Source organism: Pongo abelii, chromosome 1 (genome assembly GCF_028885655.2).
Source record: "Pongo abelii isolate AG06213 chromosome 1, NHGRI_mPonAbe1-v2.0_pri, whole genome shotgun sequence".
Taxonomy (NCBI): Eukaryota; Metazoa; Chordata; class Mammalia; order Primates; family Hominidae; genus Pongo; species Pongo abelii.
Window position 1 is genome coordinate 189,638,602 of NC_071985.2, and position 20,614 is coordinate 189,659,215.

Here is a 20,614-nt window from a genome sequence, read left to right on the forward strand (position 1 = left end):
TTAGATATAAGGATATCCGGTCCTCTTTATGGATTATCTGGAAGAGCAGCTAAGCCACAGGCCCACCCTTATCCCTCAGCTTGGCCTTCTGATGTCCTGTCCTGTCAAGTCTAATGTGGTGAGCTGCTTTCCTCCTGGTGAAGAAAAAACACTTACCATCATCACTGACACACTCCTGCAGCACAAGTGGGTGATGGCGGGGGAGCTTGCTTAAAGGCTGACGGCGTCCCTTGGACTTCTTATTCTCTTCTAGGGAAAACATGTATTCATCTGCAACCTGGGCAAACCACAAGAAATTAAATTGGTCCTGTCTCCACTTGAGACACGGCACAAGTCACCCTTACAATGAAAACCAAAGGAAAGAGAGGGGCACAGAGAAACAAAAAGACATATAAAACCAAACAGAAAATACCTATCTTAGAAAAAGCCAAATGACAATACCACATACCAAACTAGTCTTAACTAGGATTATGTAAATTTAGGGCAAAACCCAAGTGTAGTTCTTGGCCTTCTCAGGAGCAGCCTGAAACCAATGTACCAAAAACAAGCCTGCTCCAGCTCTAAGAGAGCCTTGCCCTGTCTCTTAAGCTCACTGCCATGAGACTACCAAGGTGGCCCAAGTGAGAGAGCCCCCAAGGAGCCTAGGTGCCCCTTTCCTTGGCCCAGTAGGTCAACAGTACCTGTTACAATGTGCCAGGCAGCTGGGCCAGGAGTGTCTAGGGGACACCCAAAGGGGTGAGCAGCAGCTGACCTATTAAAAGTAAAATAGGCCACCTTCTCCTTATACACTGCCAAGACTTCAGCTCTAGCAGATACTGTTCATTCCTCAGCTGCTGCTTCTCCAGGGGAGAACATCAGCCAGGACAGAAAGTACATCTGAAACTCTGGCCTAGCTGCAAAGAGAAAGGTTGATTTAACACTGCATTTACATAATGTCAGAGCAAATGTAATTAGATTTAAATGCACAGGATTGACTCAGAAACACTACAGAAGGGTTTCTTTCTAATCAACATATTTAAAACTTGGTTATACTGACATTAGGAGATGCAGGGTTAGCAAAGTCCATTAAGCAAGGAAATGAGGCCTGAAAGAGGGCCACTTTGCAACTGTGACAAAAACCAATGCCATAAATGCTGCAGTGCTACTTCAGAGAACACACCCTGGGCCTACAGACTCCATGTGCAACTACACAGAGCCCCAGGAGTTACGGACCACAGTTGGAATGCCAAGAGAAAACAACTTCTGAGCAAGCCATGTCCAGGAAGAACAGAACCTGCTCTTCCAAACATAAATTTTGCCAACAAGTTTTGCCGTCCATTTGCCATTCATTCGACAAATATTCACAGGGCACCTACTGTGTGCAAAGGCCTGCCCAGGAAAAGAAGAAGGTATAGAGAAGCAAAGATGTGATCTGTGCTTATGTGAGTAAGGATGCTGCAGCAGTATGGAGGAGTATGGTGGAGTGAGGATATTAGGGACCTTTTCCTACTGATGTCCGTGAAGACTTACATGACCGTAGACTTAATCAGACCTGAACTATATCAACTGTCTAAACCCATGGTTTTCAAAATGTACATCCGGAAAGTGCCTCAGGAGCCTCCATTAGAGTGAACAAAAAGGGCTTGAGGCCCCACCTTCTTTCCAACCAGAATGGCTCTGCTTTTGATTTATATGTTTTAATTAAGATTTCACTTAAAGAAAGGGTTCTGGCCAGGCACAGTGGCTCACGCCTATAATCCCAGCACTTTGGGAGGCTGAGGTAGGCGGATCCCTTGAGCCCAGGTAACATGGCAATACCCCGTCTCCACAAAAAAAAAAAAAAAAAAAAAGCCAGGTGTGGTGGCATGCACCTGTAGTCCCAGCTACTCAAGAGGCTGAGATGGGAGGATTACCTGAGCCCGGAAGGTCAAGGCTGCAGTGAGCTGAGACTGCACCACTGCACTCCAGCCTGGGTGACAGAAGTGAGACTTTGTCTCCAATCAATCAATGAGTAAGTAAGTAAAAGCGTTCTTTGGCTAAAACAAACCGGAAAACCCATACTTGCCCGACAGTCTTACCATGTAAATAGAAAATTTAGGAGCATGTACCCCCAACCTATATATTACTTACTAATCAATTACATATAATAATGTTAATGCACATATGCACATTTTAAAGCAAAAACAGACTATAAAAGGTTAAGATAAAAACAAAGTTCATTTTGCTTTATTCCTATACCCCAATAATATTCTTGTTTCCCCCTGACCTGCCCCCGCCATCACTTTGAGGGCACCTGGACAATAGGCCTAAACCTGTGGGCTGTGGCAGACTAGGGAAAAAAAGAATGGGAATAAAGAAGCCAGAAACAGTGGGGATTTCTAGCCTGGACCACCAAGGTGACAGGCTTTAAGAGGGCTCATGTGGAGGAAGTGGGGGCTAATAACAAACCAGGTTAAACAAGCTGTGTGGGGTACACAACATGTACCCAAGGGTCATTTCATTTGGAAATACCCAGGGGAGGCAATAAGAAATTCAGACTGGGGGTTCAGAAAAGAAGTCAGAGCAAGATCTGGGAATCCGCAGCACCAGGTTCAGAATTACAATGGTGGGAGAAGATGAGATTGTCTTGGATGATAAATTGACTAAGCCTTCCAGGGACAGGAGGAAGAAGAGAAGGGAGAAAAGGAGACTCAGAAGCAGACAGGTAAGAGGAATACCAGAAAGCCAAAAAGGGGACGGCTTCAGGGAGGGGAAGAACCACAGGCCGAAGAACACAGAAGAGCTGAGCAGGGAAGTGGCCAAGGGACTCACTCGGCAACGGGGAGCTATCAGGACTGTTTTTTGAGATAAGTTCCGGTGGACAAAGAATAAGAAACTAAGGAGTGAATACATCATGGAGTATTTTTGAGAAGATCAAGGGAAAAATGAGATCATAGTTTGAGAAGGAAATTTCCTCTAGAATTGTATTTTAGCTATGATAGGGGCTTCATGAACTTGGCTTTATAGGCAAAGAAGCAGCTTGTGAAAGGAAGATAGTAGGATATTTGGTAGAGAGAATAATGGTTCCCCAGTATGCCCACATCCCAATCCCTGTGAATATGTTATTCTAACATGGTAAAAGAGAATTAAGATTGCTAATCAGATAGTGTTTAAAATAGGGAGAGTATCCTGGATTATCCAGGTGGGCCCAGTGTAATCCCAATGGGGCTTACAACAGAAGAAGGAAGCAGAAGAGTCTGTCCGAGTGATGTGATGCCAGAGACACTTGGCTGGATGCTGCTGCCTTTGACAATGGACCTAGAGGTCCAGGAGCCAAAGAATGTGGGCAGCCTAGGGAGGCTGGAAAGGGCAAGGAAATGGGTCCTCCCCTGAGAGCCTCGAGGAAGGTACACAGCCCTGCTGACGCCTTCATTTTAGCTCAGTGAAACCCATCTCAGACTTCTAAACTGAAGAACCATAAGAGAACAAGTGTCAGCCTCTGTGTTTGTGGTACCTTGTTACAGCAGCAATAGGAAACAAATACAGGGTAGGAGGTACCTAAGATCCAAGTTCCAGAGGAGGTGGAAGGGTGAAGGTCAAGAACACCAGAATGCAGCTTGGGAAGGGAAGAGGACACCTTTTCCATGATCAGTATATTCACAGCACCTCCTATATACCCAGTATATGGTGGGAATACTTGTTTTGGCAATGTAGACAAAAACAAGACATGATCTCTAACCTCAGGGAAGGAGACCTGGTGTCCAAGTCTGAAGTCTGAGCCCTTTCCACTACCGTCATGCTGCCTCTGACCAAAGTAGTCAGGTCCATTCAAATATTTGAATATCTTTTCACATTTCCTCATCTCCTGGCCAGTACTACTCCTGCTACCACGGCATCCACACCCTTCTCATGGTGCTGCCTTCCCTGGGATTGCTCCAGTTTCTAAATTCCCTCAGTATATAACAGAAAGGTCAGGGTTCGACCAACTAACAGCTGTGTGAGCCTGGACGAGTAGCAGCCCCACCAGTAAAATGGTAGTAATAAACCCTTCCCCAGAGGGCTCTTTTTGCAGACAGGGTGGGATAGCAGGCAGACTCTCAGGGCCCTGCCTGCAAGAAAGCTGGAGCTCAAGGCTCCTGAGTTCTTTCTTCCCTCATCCAACATCTGGCACCAGGGTCAAGGTTAGTGTTCCTGACAGGGTTTATTCTGTACAGAGAAGAACCAATTGTTCTCCCACCTTGTTTTGGGAACTCACTTTTCAAAGCAGCTTGACCTAACAAGAACTTCTGCAGCAGACATATGGCTGTGGCTCAGTCAGTAGGTAATGAAAACTCTACAGCTTTGGCAGTGTCAGCCAGCCAGCCAGGGTGCTTTTACCAAAAACTGCAGTTTACCAGACTGACCTAAAAAAGGCCCTTGACATAGATGGTGGCATGGAAACTGAACAGCAGGCAGCCCAAATTACAGCTTGGGGATGCTTAAAGTGGGGGTGGGGGAATATAAGGGTGCTCTAAGGAACCCAGTTGTCTACAAATATAGATCCAGTGCTATAAGACCTCTCCAGGGATGGGCAAAGTTGCTCAGCTTCTGCCCCCAAACCTTGACTATCTGTCCCTTATTCCTCCCAGTCAATTAATTCTGATGGTGGCTTCTTACTGAAACAAACCTGACCTTCCATTTACTCATTCCATCCTCATTACAGAGGGTTTCATAGGCCAAGCCCTATGGACCGTGCTGGTTAACTCAAGAAATGAGGATGAACGTGGCACAGAGCCCAGCTTCTAGAAGGTTATACTCTTCACCAGCCTATGGCAAGGGCATTAAGATACAAGTACTCTAGGGCTTCAAAGAGGAAAGGGAACTAGATGGAAAGCAATGAAGTGTTTCTAAGAGTAGTGGCTTTTGAAAAGGGCTGGGTTGCACTAAGCAAAGGTAGTTACCTGACTACTCTAGGCGACCCTCAGAGATAAATTCCCCGTCTCCTCCCACCTCAAAACCATCTACATTCTGGTGACAGTGGCCCAACAAAGTGAATGTACTTACTGCCACTGAACTGTATACTAAAAAAACTGTTAAAATAGGTAAATCTCATACCATGTATATATTACCACAATTTAAAAACACAGGCTGGGTGTGGTGGCTCATGCCTATATCCCAGCACTTTGGGAGGCCGAGACAGGAGGATCACTTGAGCCCAGGAGTTTGAGACCAGCCTAGGCAACATAAGGATACCCCATCACTACAAAAATAAAAAACGCAGCTGGGCATGATGGCACATGCCTATAGTCCCAACTACTTGAGAGGCTGAGGTGGAAGAATCATTTGAGCCTGGGAGGTCGAGGCTGCAGTGAGCTGAGATTGCACCACTGCACTCCAGCCTGGGCAACACAGCAAGATCTTTTCTCAAAAAAAAAAAAAACCTATCTGCAGCCATCCCCTCCTGTCCCTCCACCTGCACTCCCACTTCCTTAGATACCCAGAATCCAATCACTACCTCTTCAACTTCCCCCACTTGGCAAGACCCCGCCCTTTAATACAAGGCACACTTGGCCATATCTCCCACTGTCTTGAACTTTTCTCCTGCCCTGGCACTGGATACACTATTCTTTCCTAGTTCTCCTGACCTCTGGCTGCTCCTTCACATTCTCCTACCTGGGCCCTCTCCCCTCACCCCACACTGTGAAACTGTTCTTCACACACATTCTTCCATGCTCACCAGTGCCCTCCCGGTGACACCCACAGCCCAACCCTCCCACCCCAGCTTCAAGGCTATGTCTATGTATCTCCATAGCCTACCTCACAAAAGTCCCCCTCCAGACGCACCCAAACTCAACTCATCTCCTGGCCCACACTAAAAACCCTTTAGTTTTCTTATAACCACTATCCTATATGGATGACACCACCATCTATCCCAAGAACTCAAAGCTGGAAACCCGAGTCAAGCCCCATGCTACCCTCTGACTCACCCCCATCCAGTCACCCAGTCCTATGCGCCTACCTTCCAAGTAGCTCTCAAGTCCATTTTCTGCTCCCCATCCCTATCACCACCACCCACAGGTCCTCACTACCTCTCTCTCAGACTAAAGAGACAGGTTCCTAATTGGTTTCCCTGTTTCAAATCTTTTCTCCTCCTTTCCTGAAGTAGAAGTATTTAGTTATAAAAATAACATGTTAATCATAAAAATATTCAAATGATGCATAAATGTAGGAAGTGAAATCATCCATAATTCCACCTTCAAGAGAACCTCTGTTAACAATTTCTAATTTTGCCTCCTTCTTCCTCCCCCCAAAATCTTTATACTGCCTCCAGAACAATCTTCCAAAACATCAGTGCAGTACTTAAAAAATCCTTTACTGGACAACCAATGACAGCTTCTTGATGAAGTCAATGGTGAGGAAAAAAAGGGGAGAGGCGCTGGCCTACATTAAGGAAGACTTCAGAACATCATCAGCAAATCAAAGGTGTGGGCCTTGATTTAATCCTGATACAAACCAATCAACTGTAAAACAGACTGGACAATGAGGAAATTTGATTATGGACTGGATAGTAAATTATGCTAAAGAATTTCTGTAGTTTTCTTAGGTATAATAATGGCATAGTTATCATCTAAGACAGTGACCATATTTTTCTTTTTCTTTTTTTTTTTTTGAGGTGGAGTCTCACTCTGTTGCCCAGGCTGGAGTGCAATGGCACGATCCCAGCTCAGCGCAACCTCCGCCTCCCAAGTTCAAGCAATTCTCCTGCCTCAGCCTCCTGAGTAGCTGGGATTACAGGCACCCGCCAACACGCCCGACTAATTTTTGTATTTTTAGTAGAGACGAGGTTTCACCATGTTGGCCAGGCTGGTCTCGAACTCCTGACCTCAGGTGATCCACCCCCTTGGCCTCCCAAAGTGCTGGGATTACAGGCGTGAGCCACTGAGCCCAGCCAAAAGTGACCATATTATTCAGAGATACACAATGAAGTAGGGAAGAAATGACAAGGTATCTGGGATGTGCTTTCAAATACTTCAGCAGAGAGGCAGATTAATGGGCAGAAATATATAGTCTGATAGAAGAAATAAGACCTAGTGTTTAACAAATCAGTAGGGTGACTATAGTTTACAATAGTCTATTGTACATTTCAAAATAGAGTAATTTGAATGTTTCTAGCATAAAGACAAATATTTAAAGTGATGCATTTACCAATTACACTGATTTAATCTTTACAAATTAATGTATTAAAATATCACATATACCCCAAAAATATGTACATTATATACTAATGAAGATAATATAATTTTCATATAAATACTTCAGCAAATTGAAAACAGGACAAACAAAGCAAATATGGAAAGATCCTGACACCTGTTAGAATATTTGTGGGTTTGGCCGGGTACGGTGGCTCACACCTGTAATCCCATCACTTTGGGAGGCCGAGGCGGGTGGATCACGAGGGCAGGAGTTCAAGACCAGCCTGGCCAAGATGGTGAAACCCTGTCTCTACTAAAAATACAAAAATTAGCCGGGCGTGGTGGCAGGAGCCTGTAATCCCAGCTACTCAGGAGGCTGAGGCAAACAATTGCTTAAAGCCGAGAGGTGGAGGTTGCAGTGAGCCAAGATCATGCCACTGCACTCCAGCCTGGGCAACAGAGTGAGACTCTATCTCAAAAAAAAAAAAAAAAAATTATTTGTGGGTTCACTGTATTATTCGCTCTGCATCTTTCTAAGATACTGTGTCATTCTGTCACCCAGGCTGTAGTGCAATGGTACAGTCACGGCTCATTGCCGCCTCAACCTCTCAGGCTCAAGCGATTCTCGCACCTCAGCCTCCCAAAGTGCTGGCAACCACAGGTGTGTGGCACCCTACATGGCCTCCCTCTGAATCTTTGTGTGTGCATTTCTTTCTTTCTTTTTTTTAATTTTTTTGAGACAAAGTTTCACTCTTTCGCCCAGACTGGAGTGCAGTGGTGTGATCTCAGCTCACTGCAACCTCCGCCCCCCACCACCCCGGGGTTTAAGCGCTTTCCTGCCTCAGCCTCCCAAGCAGCTGGGATTATAGGCGCCCGCCACCACACCCGGCTAATTTTTCTGTTTTTGGTAGAGATGGGGTTTCGCCATGTTGGACAAGCTGGTCTCAAACTCCTGACCTCGGGTGATCCACCCGCCTCAGCCTCCCAAACTGCTAGGATTACAGGCATGCACCACGGCACCCGGCCCTTTGTGTGTGCATTTAAAAGAATGAATTATGAAAGTTTTCAATTTCCAAATCCATATGGTGCATATGGTGGGGACCCTTCTGCTGTTCCCTACACCACAACTAGGAGGTCAAACTGCTTCACAGAGCAACAAGGCAGACCCTCTAGGTTCTGGCTCTTGACATCCCCCAACAGCACCACCTGAGGCCCTCTCCAGTCCTATATGCCTGAGACAAACTAAACCACTGCAGATCCCCAAGTGCTTTGACCCTGGCATGAGCTATCATGAGCATTTAGAACACCCTCCTCTCCCAGATTCTCTCTTTGATTTCATTCTATCCACCTGGCATTCTTCTAACCTCAGGCCTAAACTGTTTCCTTCTCTCAGGCAGTCCAGAACTCTACACTGCAACCCCAGGCTGAGCTGCTAACTCTCCCACTTGTACCACAACACGTATCATTAAGTACTGGAATGATTTGCTCTTATCTATCCATCCTAGACTATAACCTCCTTGAAGGCACAGTCCTGGCCTAGAGTAGGCATGCCATAAATGATTACAAAGTAGAGGGAAGAGGCAGGGCAGCCAAGACAGTTTTAGAGACTTTTAAGTAGTTCAAACAAACAAGCCAGCACATGTTGGAGGTGGAGGGATGGTTGGCGATGGAGCAGAGATGGGTATTTATTAGGGTATTATCATCAGGCTCGACCTGAAAAGTACATACCGAAATAAAAAGGAACCAAGAAGATACTCAAGGGTCTTTGAGCAGAGGACTGAAAAAGAGAGACATGTCAGAGAGAAGACCCCTTCCCCCAGCATACTTCCACATGGAAGGAGTCCTGGCTTTTCTTCTCCCCACCCCCTTGAAAGCTGTGCTTCACTTCACTAGGATCTGTCTTTTGGAGAGGGAGTGCATCCTGGCCTACATCCACACCACATGGAAGCTGAGTGCTTCCATGGAAATGCTTTGCCTCTAGAGGGGCCTGGAGACACAAGAGTAAATGAGTAGGCCAGGCGCGATGGCTCACACCTGTAATCTCAGCACTTTGGTAGGCTGAGGCGGGCACTCAGGAGTTATAGACCAGCCTGGCCAACATGGTGAAACCCCATCTCTACTAAAAAAAATACAAAAATTAACCAGGAATGGTGGTGCATGCCTGTAATCCCAGCTACTCGGGAGGCTGGGGCACGAGAATCACTTGAACCCAGGAGGTGGAGGTTGCAGTGAGCCAAGATTACACCACTGCACTCCAGCCTGGGCAACAGAGCGAGACTCAGTCCCCCCACAAAAAAAAAGGGTAAGTAAGTAGCAGGGCCATTTAGCCACAGGTTAAAAGTCACTTTCTTCAATCATTTTAACTTGTAAATAAAGCGACATTCTGAGCTCCATATGCCTGACTCTTGTATCATCAATTAAATAGTTCCAAATTGAGAGGAAAAAGGACAGGTGTTATTTATTGGCTTCCTGCACCTCCCACCCCAAAAAAATCCCACAAAAACTTGACTCTGTAATGAGATTAATTAAGCAGTAATACAAAGACTGAACAATGCATATAAAGTATTTAACAGCTGGGGGGCAGTGGGGCGCACCGTGGCTCACACCTGAAATCACGGCACTTTGGGAGATCAAGGGAGGAGGATCACTTAAGCCCAGGAGTTCGAGACCAGTCTGGGCAACATGGTGAAACCCCATCTCTACAAAAAATACAAAAATTAGCCAAGAGTGGTGGTATGCACCTGTAGTCCCAGCTACTTGGGAGGCTGAGGTGGGGAGGATGGGTTGAACCCAGGAGGCAAAAGTTGCAGTGAGCCAAGACTGTGCCACTGCACTCTACCCTGGGCAACAGAGCAAGACCCTGTCTCAAAAAAGATAAAGTATTTAATATACAGTGAGCTCTTGCTACTTCTTAGCTGCTTTTTGTGATTGTGATTGCAACTAGAAACAAGAATGTCAGGAAGACTCAGCAAGAGGACAGCATGAACTGTAGTGAACAGTAGGATGGATGAAATGGCCCAGGGCCTCTGAGAAGGAATAATTGCTAGGTGGCAACTGGGAGTTAAAGAGACTGGTTTCCAGGCTGAAAAAGCCCTCCTTTATGGAAGCTGCCATAAGAAGGCACAGAGAACTGCAATCAGAGGCAATGAGAAGGAAACACAGTAGTTATTAGCTCATTAGCCTGCAACCACAGTGGGATGGAAAGAGGAACATTCACAAGGAAAAAAGGAAGTCTACCAAAACCGTACCCTGAGATTCAGAGAAGGCACCAAGAAAAGTTATGAGTATCAACAACAAGGAGACAAACCTACCATAAAAAGGGACTATTGGCAACACTAGGGAAATGTGAATATGACTGAGTGTCAAGTACTGCAGCCAAAGAAAACAGAAAGCAAATGTGCCAAATGTTAATCATACATATGATGAGTACACGCGGGGGCTCGTGATGGTATTCTGTACGTACGTCAGAAATTTTCCATAGTGAAGATTTTTAAGATACATTTTTAAAACTAAAGGTAAGGGAATACGGAATAAAGAGGACCTTCTGCACTGGCTTCTTCTATCTCCCACCCCTCGCCAAAGGCTGCAGCTTGACCCACATAAGCTCCAAGGCTGGGGAGTCAGGGAAGGTTACTTGGGTAGTGTAGGTCCAGCTGCATCTGACATGACTGATCACCCAGAGTGGCAGACCCACCAAGAGCCATTTTGCACAAAAGTAGGAATCAGCTTTTGGTGACAACATGTATTTAAGGAGGAAGCCTGAACACACATGTTCGTATTTATAGCTTTGGGAATGCATCTTGGTCTCCAAAAGGATACCCTATCAATGTCATACTGGGAGTCTACAGGGCAGTCAACGGCTGTAAGAAAAAAACCCTTGAATTTCAAGGTAAGAAAGGCCATCTCATCTCATCCCAAACCCCCAAACACGTGGGCTCCAACGGCAGCCATTCTAACCCTTATGCCACTAAGGCAATGAGGATCAGAGGAAGAGTTCCCGCCCACCCCAATTGAAAAGGCCAGCCACGGTGGCTCACGCCTGTAATCCCAGCACTTTGGGAGGCCAAGGCAGGCGGATCACGAGGTCAGGACATCGAGACCATCCTGGCTAACATGGTGAAACCCCATCTCTATTAAAAATACAAAAAATGAGCTGGGCCTGGTGGCAGGCGCCTGTAGTCCCAGCTACTTGGGAGACTGAGGCAGGAGAATGGTGTGAACCCAGGAGGCGGAGCTTGCAGTGAGCCAAGAATGCGCCACTGCACTCCAGCCTGGGTGACAGAGCGAGACCCCCTCTCAAAAAAAAAAGAAAAGGCCAGCCACAGTGGCTCACGCCTGTAATCCCAGCACTTTGGGAGGCTGAGGTGGGCAGATCACTTGAGACCAGCCTGGCCAACATGGTGAAACTCCATCTCTACTAAAAATACAAAAATTAGCTGGGCGTGGTGGCACACACCTGTAATACCAGCTACTCGGGAGGCTGAGGCAGGAGAACTGCTTCAACCTGGAAGGCAGAGGTTGCAGTGAGCCAAGATCATGCCACTGCACTCTAGCTAGGCAACAGAGCAGAGACTCTATCTCAAGGAAAAAAAAAAAGGCATTGTGATCCAAGTGGGCTGAGGAGGATCTGCTGCTGTGACTCAGGCTGCATTGGTGCAATTCTTGGAATCATTAGCCACAGGGATAATAGAAAAGCAACTCCCAGCAAAGAACAAGCTGGGAGAGTGAATGCCACCCAGGCTTTTGTTTGACACAACCACTGCTGGCTGGAGGCACTGACTGAGGGTCTCTCTGCCCTCCTGCAGCACCTCCATCACACAGATCCACCTCCCTCCCCCACACAGATCCCCTCCCCAACAGGGTGTCCTCCAGGGCAGCTCCCCACCCCACACCACTGCCTGGAGCCCATACCTCTGCCAGCTCCCGCTCACTGAAACTTCTGGCGGTGCTTCCTTTCTTCCTCATGCATGGCTCCCCCACAGTGACCCTGCCATCCCCTTTGGCATAACTGTGCACAGTGAGAACTCCTGTTTGCCCTTGGGCTCGGCAGGAGAGAGGCTCACTAGTTTCTGAATCAGAAGAGACAGAATCCCGTGAAGAGCCAGAGCCCAGGCTAGAAGATGATTTCTTTTTGGAGCCTGAGAAGACAAGGCGTCCCCCTACAGACGCAGGATTCACAGAAAGATCCAAGGCAGCTGCTTCTTGTTCTTCCTCCTCATCCTCCTCTTCTAGTTTGACATTTTTAAGCTCTTCAAATTTGACTTCAGTGGAGTCAGAATAATCTGAAACACACATACGCATTAGACAGAGCCAAGTTCCTCCTGCACATGTGAACCTGATGAAAGGCAGAGTGGCAAAGCACAAGGAACATGGGCTGGGAATGGGACCTGGCTTCCAATCCTGGCTCTGTCACTGAGGGGCACTGTGAGCCAGGGCTACCTGCTCAGCCTCCTGGCCTCCAGCTTCTTCCTCTGTAATGAGAAGATGCTACTACAGATCTACCGGGCTCATAAATAAGACTCCCAAGCACCGCCTGGCACTCAGCAGACACTCAGTAAGGGGCAGCTGCCCTTTCCTCCGAAGACTCCTGCAGGACATGCAAGTCTGAGCTCAGCAGAGACCTGGCTACCTAGCCCATGCTAGAAAATCTAAAGATCTTGAAAAATATTAAGAGGGTGGATGTTAAATGTTCTCACTGCAAAAATGACCACCATGTGAATATGTATTTTAAACAGCTAGATTTACCCATTCCACAACTTATATATACTTCACAAATCATGTTGGACCAGGAGCAGTAGTTCAAAACTGTAATCCCAGCACTTTGGGAGGCCAAGATGGGAGGACTGCTAGAGCCCAGGAGTTCAAGACCAGCCTGGGCAACAAAGTCAGACTCTGTCTCTACAGAATTTAAAAATTAGCCAGGCATGGGCCAGGCGTGGTGGCTCACTGCTGTAATCCCAGCACTTTGGGAGGCCGAGGTGGGCGGATCACGATGTCAGGAGATCGAGACCATCCTGGCTAACAGAGTGAAACCCCGTCTCTACTAAAAATACAAAAATCAGCCAGGCGTGGTAGCACGCATCTGTAGTCCCATCTACTTGGGAGGCTGAGGCAGGAGAATCACTTGAACCTGGGAGGCGGAGGTTGCAGTGAGCCAAGATCATGCCACCGCACTCCAGCCTGGGAGACAGAGTGAGACTCCATCTCAAAAAAAAAAAAAAAAAAAAAAAAAAAATTAGCCAGGCGTGGTGTATGCCTGTAGTCCCACCTACTTGAGAGGCTGAGGCAAGAGGATTGCTTGAGCCCAGAAAGTTGAGGCTGCAGTGAGCTGTGTTCGCACAGGCTTGGGCAACAGAGTAAGACTCCGTTTCTAAAACAAACAAAAAAATTATGTTGTACATGACAAATATGCACGAGTTTATCTGTCAATATAAATAAATAAATTTGAAGAGAAAAAAGGGAAAGAAAATCTGCTGAAGAGAAGCCAGCCCAGCCCAGGATGTCAGTCCACAGTGCTGCCTGGCTGTCGGCGGACCACGTCTTTGAGTCATACCTGATCCAAGACAGATACAAGCCTTTCTCTAACAAATCTAGCCTCAATGACCTTCCAAGTGACTGCTAAACAGCACTGATAACACCACTCCCTCTCTTAAAATGTAAATGGCTTCTTAAGCTTCCAAATGAGCAAATGAAAATGGCAGACAGCCCTACATCATCTCCTATTTCTCCAGCGTCACCTTCTGGTCACACAGCTGCCTTCCAGCCTAATATTCAATTAAGGGAAACTCCCCACCAGTTCCCCCAAGTGGACCATGCTATTAATATTTCCAATCTCTGCTGGGAACAGTGGCTCACGCCTGTAATCCCACTTGGCACTTTGGGAGGCCGAGGCAGGCGGATCACCTGAGGTCAGGAGTTCAAGATTAGCCTGGCCAACATGGTGAAACCCCACTGCTACTAAAAATACAAAAAAAAATTAGCCAGACATGGTGGCGGGCACCTGTAGTCCTAGCTAGTTGGAAGGCTGAGGCAAGAGAATCACTTGAACCCAGGAGGCAGAAGTTGCAGTGAGCCAAGATTGCGCCACTGCACTCCAGCCTGCATGACAGAGCAAGACTCCATTACAAAAAAAAAAAAAAAATTTCCCATCTCCACGCCTGTGCCCTGCTCCTCCCCTCTGGGACACCCTTTCTACATCCCTCCTCTCTCTCTGTCTGCCTGGGAAGGTCCTACTTACCTTGTAAGAGTCATCTTCACCAAAACCTCCAGTGTTTCCCTGACCCCTGACCAGGCAGAGGGAGGAGCTTTTCCCTACGTGTCCAGTCCACCACATCCCTACCCAAAGCACTTCTCACACTCCAAGTACGCTATCTGCTCACGGACCTGTCACTCTGCTTTTTTTATTTCTGACCCAGCACTCAATATGGCATCTAACACGGGACACATATATGAGTTAGGGTTGTGGAAAATACACCATAGTCAACTAACCTGGGAAGGTAAGACCATCCTCAACTTGCCGCACAGAGCTATGGGTGGGCCTCACAGGGGCGAGGGCTGCCGGGCACTCCGTCATCTCATACTGCTCAGAACTCAGATCCTCCTTGGGGAAGAGCTCACTCTGACTCACCTCCTGTGGTATTTCAAGACAAACTCGGTGCCTCTTTGTCCCTATTCGGTGCTTGGCCAGGCTGCATGGGAGAGGGCAAATCTTTTAAGAGCCCACATATACATCCACTTACTCAAACACATTCATACACATCCACACACAACCCAAAGTGAATGGCCAGAGCCTGTCAGGCCTGGCTCAAAACTCAGGGACACCTCTTATTTGTGACTTGAGACAAGGGACTTCACCTCTCTGACCCTGTTCCATCATCTGGAAAATACAGGTATTACCACCCACCTAACAGATTTGTTGTGAGGATTAAGAAAAGGTATGCAGAGTAGCTGGCAAAGTGCCTGGCATATAGCAGGTACCAAGGAACAGTTCCTCCTTTCCCATATGGCCCAGGATAAATTCTCCTCACAGCACAGATCCCCTGGCTCAGCCACCAATGGCACTGCAGACTTAAATCACGACATTACCAATGCCCTTGAGTCTCATCCTCACTACACTTCTTTTTAAAAGACTCTCCGATATGATGAGAAAACATGACTTTTCTGGCTCAGAGGGAGCCCGACCTTCGCACATAAATGCCCCTGACCCTCATATAAATGACGCCTTGCTCCAGCAGACTACACATCCACTACAGGTCTCTCATTCAGAAAGTGCCTGAATGCTCTGGCTCTCAGGTTTCTGGAGCCTTTACCAGAACACTCCCTTAACCAAGGCACAAACAGCATCTTAGAAACAGCCTCGGCCGGGCGGGGTGGCTCACGCCTGTAATCTCAGCACTTTGGGAGGCTGAGGTGGGCGGATCACGAGGTCAGGAGATCGAGACCGTCCTGGCTAACACAGTGAAACCCTGTCTCTACTAAAAATACAAAAAATTAGCCAGGCGTGGCTGCAGGTGCCTGTAGTCCCAGCTACTTGGGAGGCTGAGGCAGGAGAATGGCCTGAACCCGGGAGGCGGAGCTTGCAGTGAGCCGAGATCGCACCACTGCACTCCAGCCTGGGCGACAGACCGAGACTCCGTCTCAAAAAAAAAAAAAAACAAGAAACAGCCTCTCCACAGATTACAGGACCTATCCAGACACCCCTCCCTCACAGCCAGGACAAAAGGGCCGCTGGGTTACCTTGTCTTCAAGTCTCCTTCCTCTCCATCCTCCACCCCTTCCATGTCGTCCTCTGGGCACTCCTCCTCATTGCCAGCTCTTGGAGGCAGTTCACTCTCCTTAAGAAACTCAGCTGCTTCTGGCGTGGGCAGAGTATGGTCAATAACTGTGTTGTCCTTCCCAGCTTTCCAAAGTTTGTACCTTTCTGGCTGGAACTTCCTCACAAACACATCCATGGAGATCTTCACCATGTCCTTTCTACAGGAGCACTGTCAGCAGGAACCAGAAGAGCACCAGGTGAGCATACCTGGCTGCTTCCAACTCACCCCCACGTCCTAGCTCCTCCCTCCACATGGAAACAAGTGCAAGATGGTTTATAACCAGATTGTTTTGGTTCACAGGCTGAGGGCATATTATCCTTGCAGGACCTTCAAACATGAAAGGAAGCAGGGAAAAAAAAGGCAGAGAGTACATGCTACTGGGGCAAATCTACCTGGGCACTAACTCGGGGTCACAGAGGGTGGTTAGGCTCTGCATTTAGGCCCCCAGTATGGTGAGCCACCTGCCCTTGTTCCCTGTCCAAGACAGGAACACACAAGCAAGTCTGCTACTATCAGGCAAAGGCCCGACTCTGCTGCTTCCCTAGAGTAAAGGAAACCCCGAAAAATTTCAACAGAGAAATCTCGGAATGGATAAGGCAAGAGTATTAACATGTGTGGATGTGGTTTTAATGCCTAATGGACTTAAGAACCTCATTTTATACTTCCCAATTCTGAACACATTTTTAAAAATTCCTTATGAACACAAAATGTTAGTACTCTGACACATTGCTAGCTGCTTGTTTCTGAATTCCAGCAGCTCAAAGAAATATTCTAATCACCAGCCAATGTATCTAACCAGAATTTGCTCATTTTTGTCATGGTGTTATAGAAAGAAATCAAGCAGACTTACCAGCACAGCTTGCTTGCCATACTCAATCCACCGACGGGTAGCAAAATTGGTAGACTCCGCACAGTTAAAACCATGGTTAAAGCCGGCATGGTAACCATAAGGGAAAGTGATCATAAACTCTCCAGCCTCTTGAGTCACCTGAACAAGAGCAGACTTGAAGCAGCTGCTTCAAATGGCAGAAGTCCACAGAACTGGAATTCTGAGCTCCACTATTACTTAGCTGAGTAACAAAGGGTAAGTCATAAAACCCCAGGGGTCCTTGCTGTCTTCTATAAAATGCAAAGCCCAGACATATCAGATGACATGACTATAATTAACCATTCCTCCAAATGAACACTGTTCAAAGGGATCTGACTCTCCTCTGGCACCAGGAAGCTACAGTGGCCCCACCTTTAATGCTCTTAGATCGAAGTGTTATTATATAGTTTATTTAAGCTTTGGCCCCCTCTTGGTATAGTGATGAACTAGAATAAAACTCTGTAAAACAAAGGCCAGAAAGGGTGGTGCCTGAGAACTTTGGCATGTAACATCAGCTCACCTTGTCAAAGGGAATTCCATATTTCTTCAGCATTAACGGGGAAATCAGGGTCATCTTGTGGCGGAGAAATGCCTCACAGCTTTGAGCACTTCCTGGGAAAAAGCCTATTTAATTGAAAGGGTATGGGTTAACACAGTGCTCCACACTAGCTCCGCAATCCTGGAGTCACTTCACACCTGTGCTTCTCATTGGAATGATAAAGAGGATGAATCACCAGTGTGACCTCCGAGGATCCTTATAGCTTCGCACCAATTCTAAGATTCTGCAATGAGCCTCTAGGCTCACTCCCATATAGGGCATTACATGGGTAATGAAATCCTGTTTGGGAAACCAAGGTCACCCAAGCTGCCTCTGTTCTGATAGAGCTTTGAAACTATTTAGGACCTTTTCTCCAGTCACTTGTATCCCTGATGTTTTTTCAGTAATGCAGCTATAGTATCATCTACCCAGGCTTTCCTGTGTTCTCTAGACGTACAAATCTAAGTCCACTTAAAAGAAACAAAGCATAAAGTTCAATTTTTTCTTTAACATTTGGGTCTTTAGTGGAAACACCAGTCATACTAGGTCTGGTTCATTATCACTGGTCAAAGAAACACCCCTGCTCATTAAAACTGAGGCACAGACAATCAGGACAAAGGAAGAAAAGGCTCTGTCTCTGCCCTCTTAAGGTAACCAATGTGGCTCACCCCCGTCTGCAGGCCTGCGACAGGACCTGCAAGAATCTGACCATGGGGAATGCACATTTTAGTGTAAAGCAAGGAGCACAGCTCATAGGAGGGTCCAACCCAGCAAACAGAGGAGACACAGTACCTTTGGCGAGGCGTTCCAACCGTTTTCCATGCTCAGGTGGAACAGAGTACCTGCAATCACATGAGAGCATCAGAGGCTGGGCGGAGGACAGGTACAGAAGCTAAGGGACTTATTCCCTCTCTCAAAACACCTTGAAATAGCAGATTTTTTTTTAACTTCCCAAGCAGTAGAAAGGAATCTGAAAAAATGAAATATTAGACTGTTTGGGCACAGGAGTAAAGAGCCCATAAAGAAGGTGAGTGGATTTATTTCTTCTATATTCATTCACTTAATAAGATGTTTATTAAGTGTTCACCATAAGCCAGGATTTATGGTACACAATATTACTCTCCTTTATAATGTTGTTCATATAATAACATTTTTTAAAAGAAAAAAAAAAAGAAGGATGTCACTATATAACCTCAGTATTTAAAAATGCTCAGTATTTTTAAATGCTTGAAAGGCCTAACTGGGGGCGGGCTAGAGGAAGATGGAAAACTAAGTGAAAGATGGATCTGACACTTAAGAGACCTAGCCCCGTATCTGCTGATGAACCCACTTTCCCTTTATCTCCCCAACAGCTACATATACTGATTACCCAACAATCAACTACCTCTCTACCCAGTAGGGTGTCTAAACACCATACAAACTGCTCTTCCTAAAAAACAAAAAGAAAAAAAGAACACCTAGGACTATTAAACTTTTGCAAAATTGTTACTTTATATTCTGAAACTCACAGTAACTGTTTTAACCTTTTTAATCTCTTCTAAAGATTATTCCACAGTAACAACAAATCCTCCCACTGCAAACAGCTTCATTATAAAAGAAAACAGAGGAGAGTTGACAAAAATGTCACCTAAAGGACTCTGGGATCCATCAGGCAACCCTATACAGAAAGCTCTGGAGGTCCCACTTCAGAGGACCTAAGAATGCATATAATAACTGGAAAACCTTCTTTTATAAGAGAATTCAAAAATCCAGGAGCAGTGAATTTTGGAGTAAACAATGGTGAAGACACAAAAGCTACATTTACACATCCTGCAAGTCTAGCCTTCTGAGGAAGGAAAAACAGGACAGTAGTTAGGACATAATCATAGGCTCAAAAGGTTCTTTCCCCCAAGATTAGAAACTGGAAAGCACTTGAAAGGAAGGAAAACCCCGAGAAAGAACATGGCTGAGGATGCTGAAAAAAGACACGAAAGTGGATATGGTTTTCATGACTCCCCATAATGCGCCCCATGATGTCCCCTCCGGCCTCATCACTCACTTCTCATCGTTTTACACAGCACCCAAACTACAGCAGACTTCCCCTAGCTCCCTAAACACACCATGCCTGGCTAATTTTATATTTTTAGTAGAGACGGGTTTCACCATGGTGGCCAGGCTGGTCTCCAACTCCTGACCTCAGGTGATCCACCCACCTCGGCTTCCCAAAGTGCTGGGATTACAGGTGTGAGCCACCATGCCTGGCCCTCATGTGCTGTCTTAATCCAGGAGCTCTGCATCTGTGGTTCCAGCTGCCTGGATACACTTCCCTCAGTCTCTCAGCTGCTAAGCCCACCACCATTCCACCCGGGTATGCCCTTCTCATGTTTTGGATCTCACTTGTCACCTCTTTGAAAGAAGCCTTCTTTAATCCCACCCATCTATCCTTCTTATGTGGACCTTAGCACCCACTTCTTCTCCTTCAGAGCTGTCCCCACACCGTATGAGCATTCTCTCACACTTTCTACCTCCTGACCAGTCTCCTATCTGTGTGAGGGTAGGTATCTCATCTATCTTATTCACTGCTGTTATCTGCAGCACCTTCACTAAAATGCTGAGATGGGCCGGGTACAGTGGCTCATGCCTGTAATCCTAGCACTTTGCAAGGCTGAAGTGGGAGGACTGCTTGAGCCCAGGAGTTTGAGACCAGCCTGTGCAACATAGTGAGACCCCATCTCTACCCTAAAAAAAAAGAAGGAAAAAAATTAGCCGGGCATAGTGGTGCACGCCTGTAATCCCAGCTACTTGGGAGGCTGAAGTAGAAGGATCACTTGAGCCCAGGAGGTCAAGGCTGCCGTGAGCCATAATGGTGCCACTGCACTCCAGCCTGGGTGACAGAGTGAGACCCTGTCTCAAAATAGAAAAAAAAAAAAAAATGCTGAGACTCAACGATGGGTCAGCACAGAGAGAGGAGAGAGAATCAATGTTTGTCTCACCAACAAGAATAACACTTTGGAGAACAGGAAGCATGCTGAATAGCCTCACAATCCCTCCTGTGTTAAGCACACACTGCTGCTCCCCAAGTATTAATATTTTTTCCATGACAAAAAGAAAGCTTTCTGTCGTCTGAGGGAGTGACTCTAGTCTTGGAAGTCTGCTGCTAAGAAATGCCTCAGGCCTGTTCAGAAAAAAATTAGAAAGCAGTGGGATAGCCTGGAAGAGGCCCCATGTCTTTGGGTAACTCTGCCAGCACCCTGCTCTCTAAAGCCTCCCTACTCAAAAGGTG

The 20,614-nt window shown here is 46.6% G+C and overlaps 1 protein-coding gene across 4 annotated transcripts in view; it reads right to left on the reverse strand.

Moving 5' to 3' along the window:
• Positions 1–20,614, reverse strand: part of KDM4A (lysine demethylase 4A) — a 55,708-nt gene that overhangs the window by 21,594 nt on the left and 13,500 nt on the right. For all 4 annotated transcript variants that reach the window (NM_001131648.1, XM_009251288.4, XM_009251292.4 and 1 more), the window contains 7 exon segments: positions 157–277; positions 12,042–12,412; positions 14,619–14,818; positions 15,867–16,114; positions 16,797–16,934; positions 17,335–17,438; positions 18,145–18,194. In NM_001131648.1, coding sequence (NP_001125120.1) covers positions 157–277; positions 12,042–12,412; positions 14,619–14,818; positions 15,867–16,114; positions 16,797–16,934; positions 17,335–17,438; positions 18,145–18,194 — 1,232 coding nt within the window.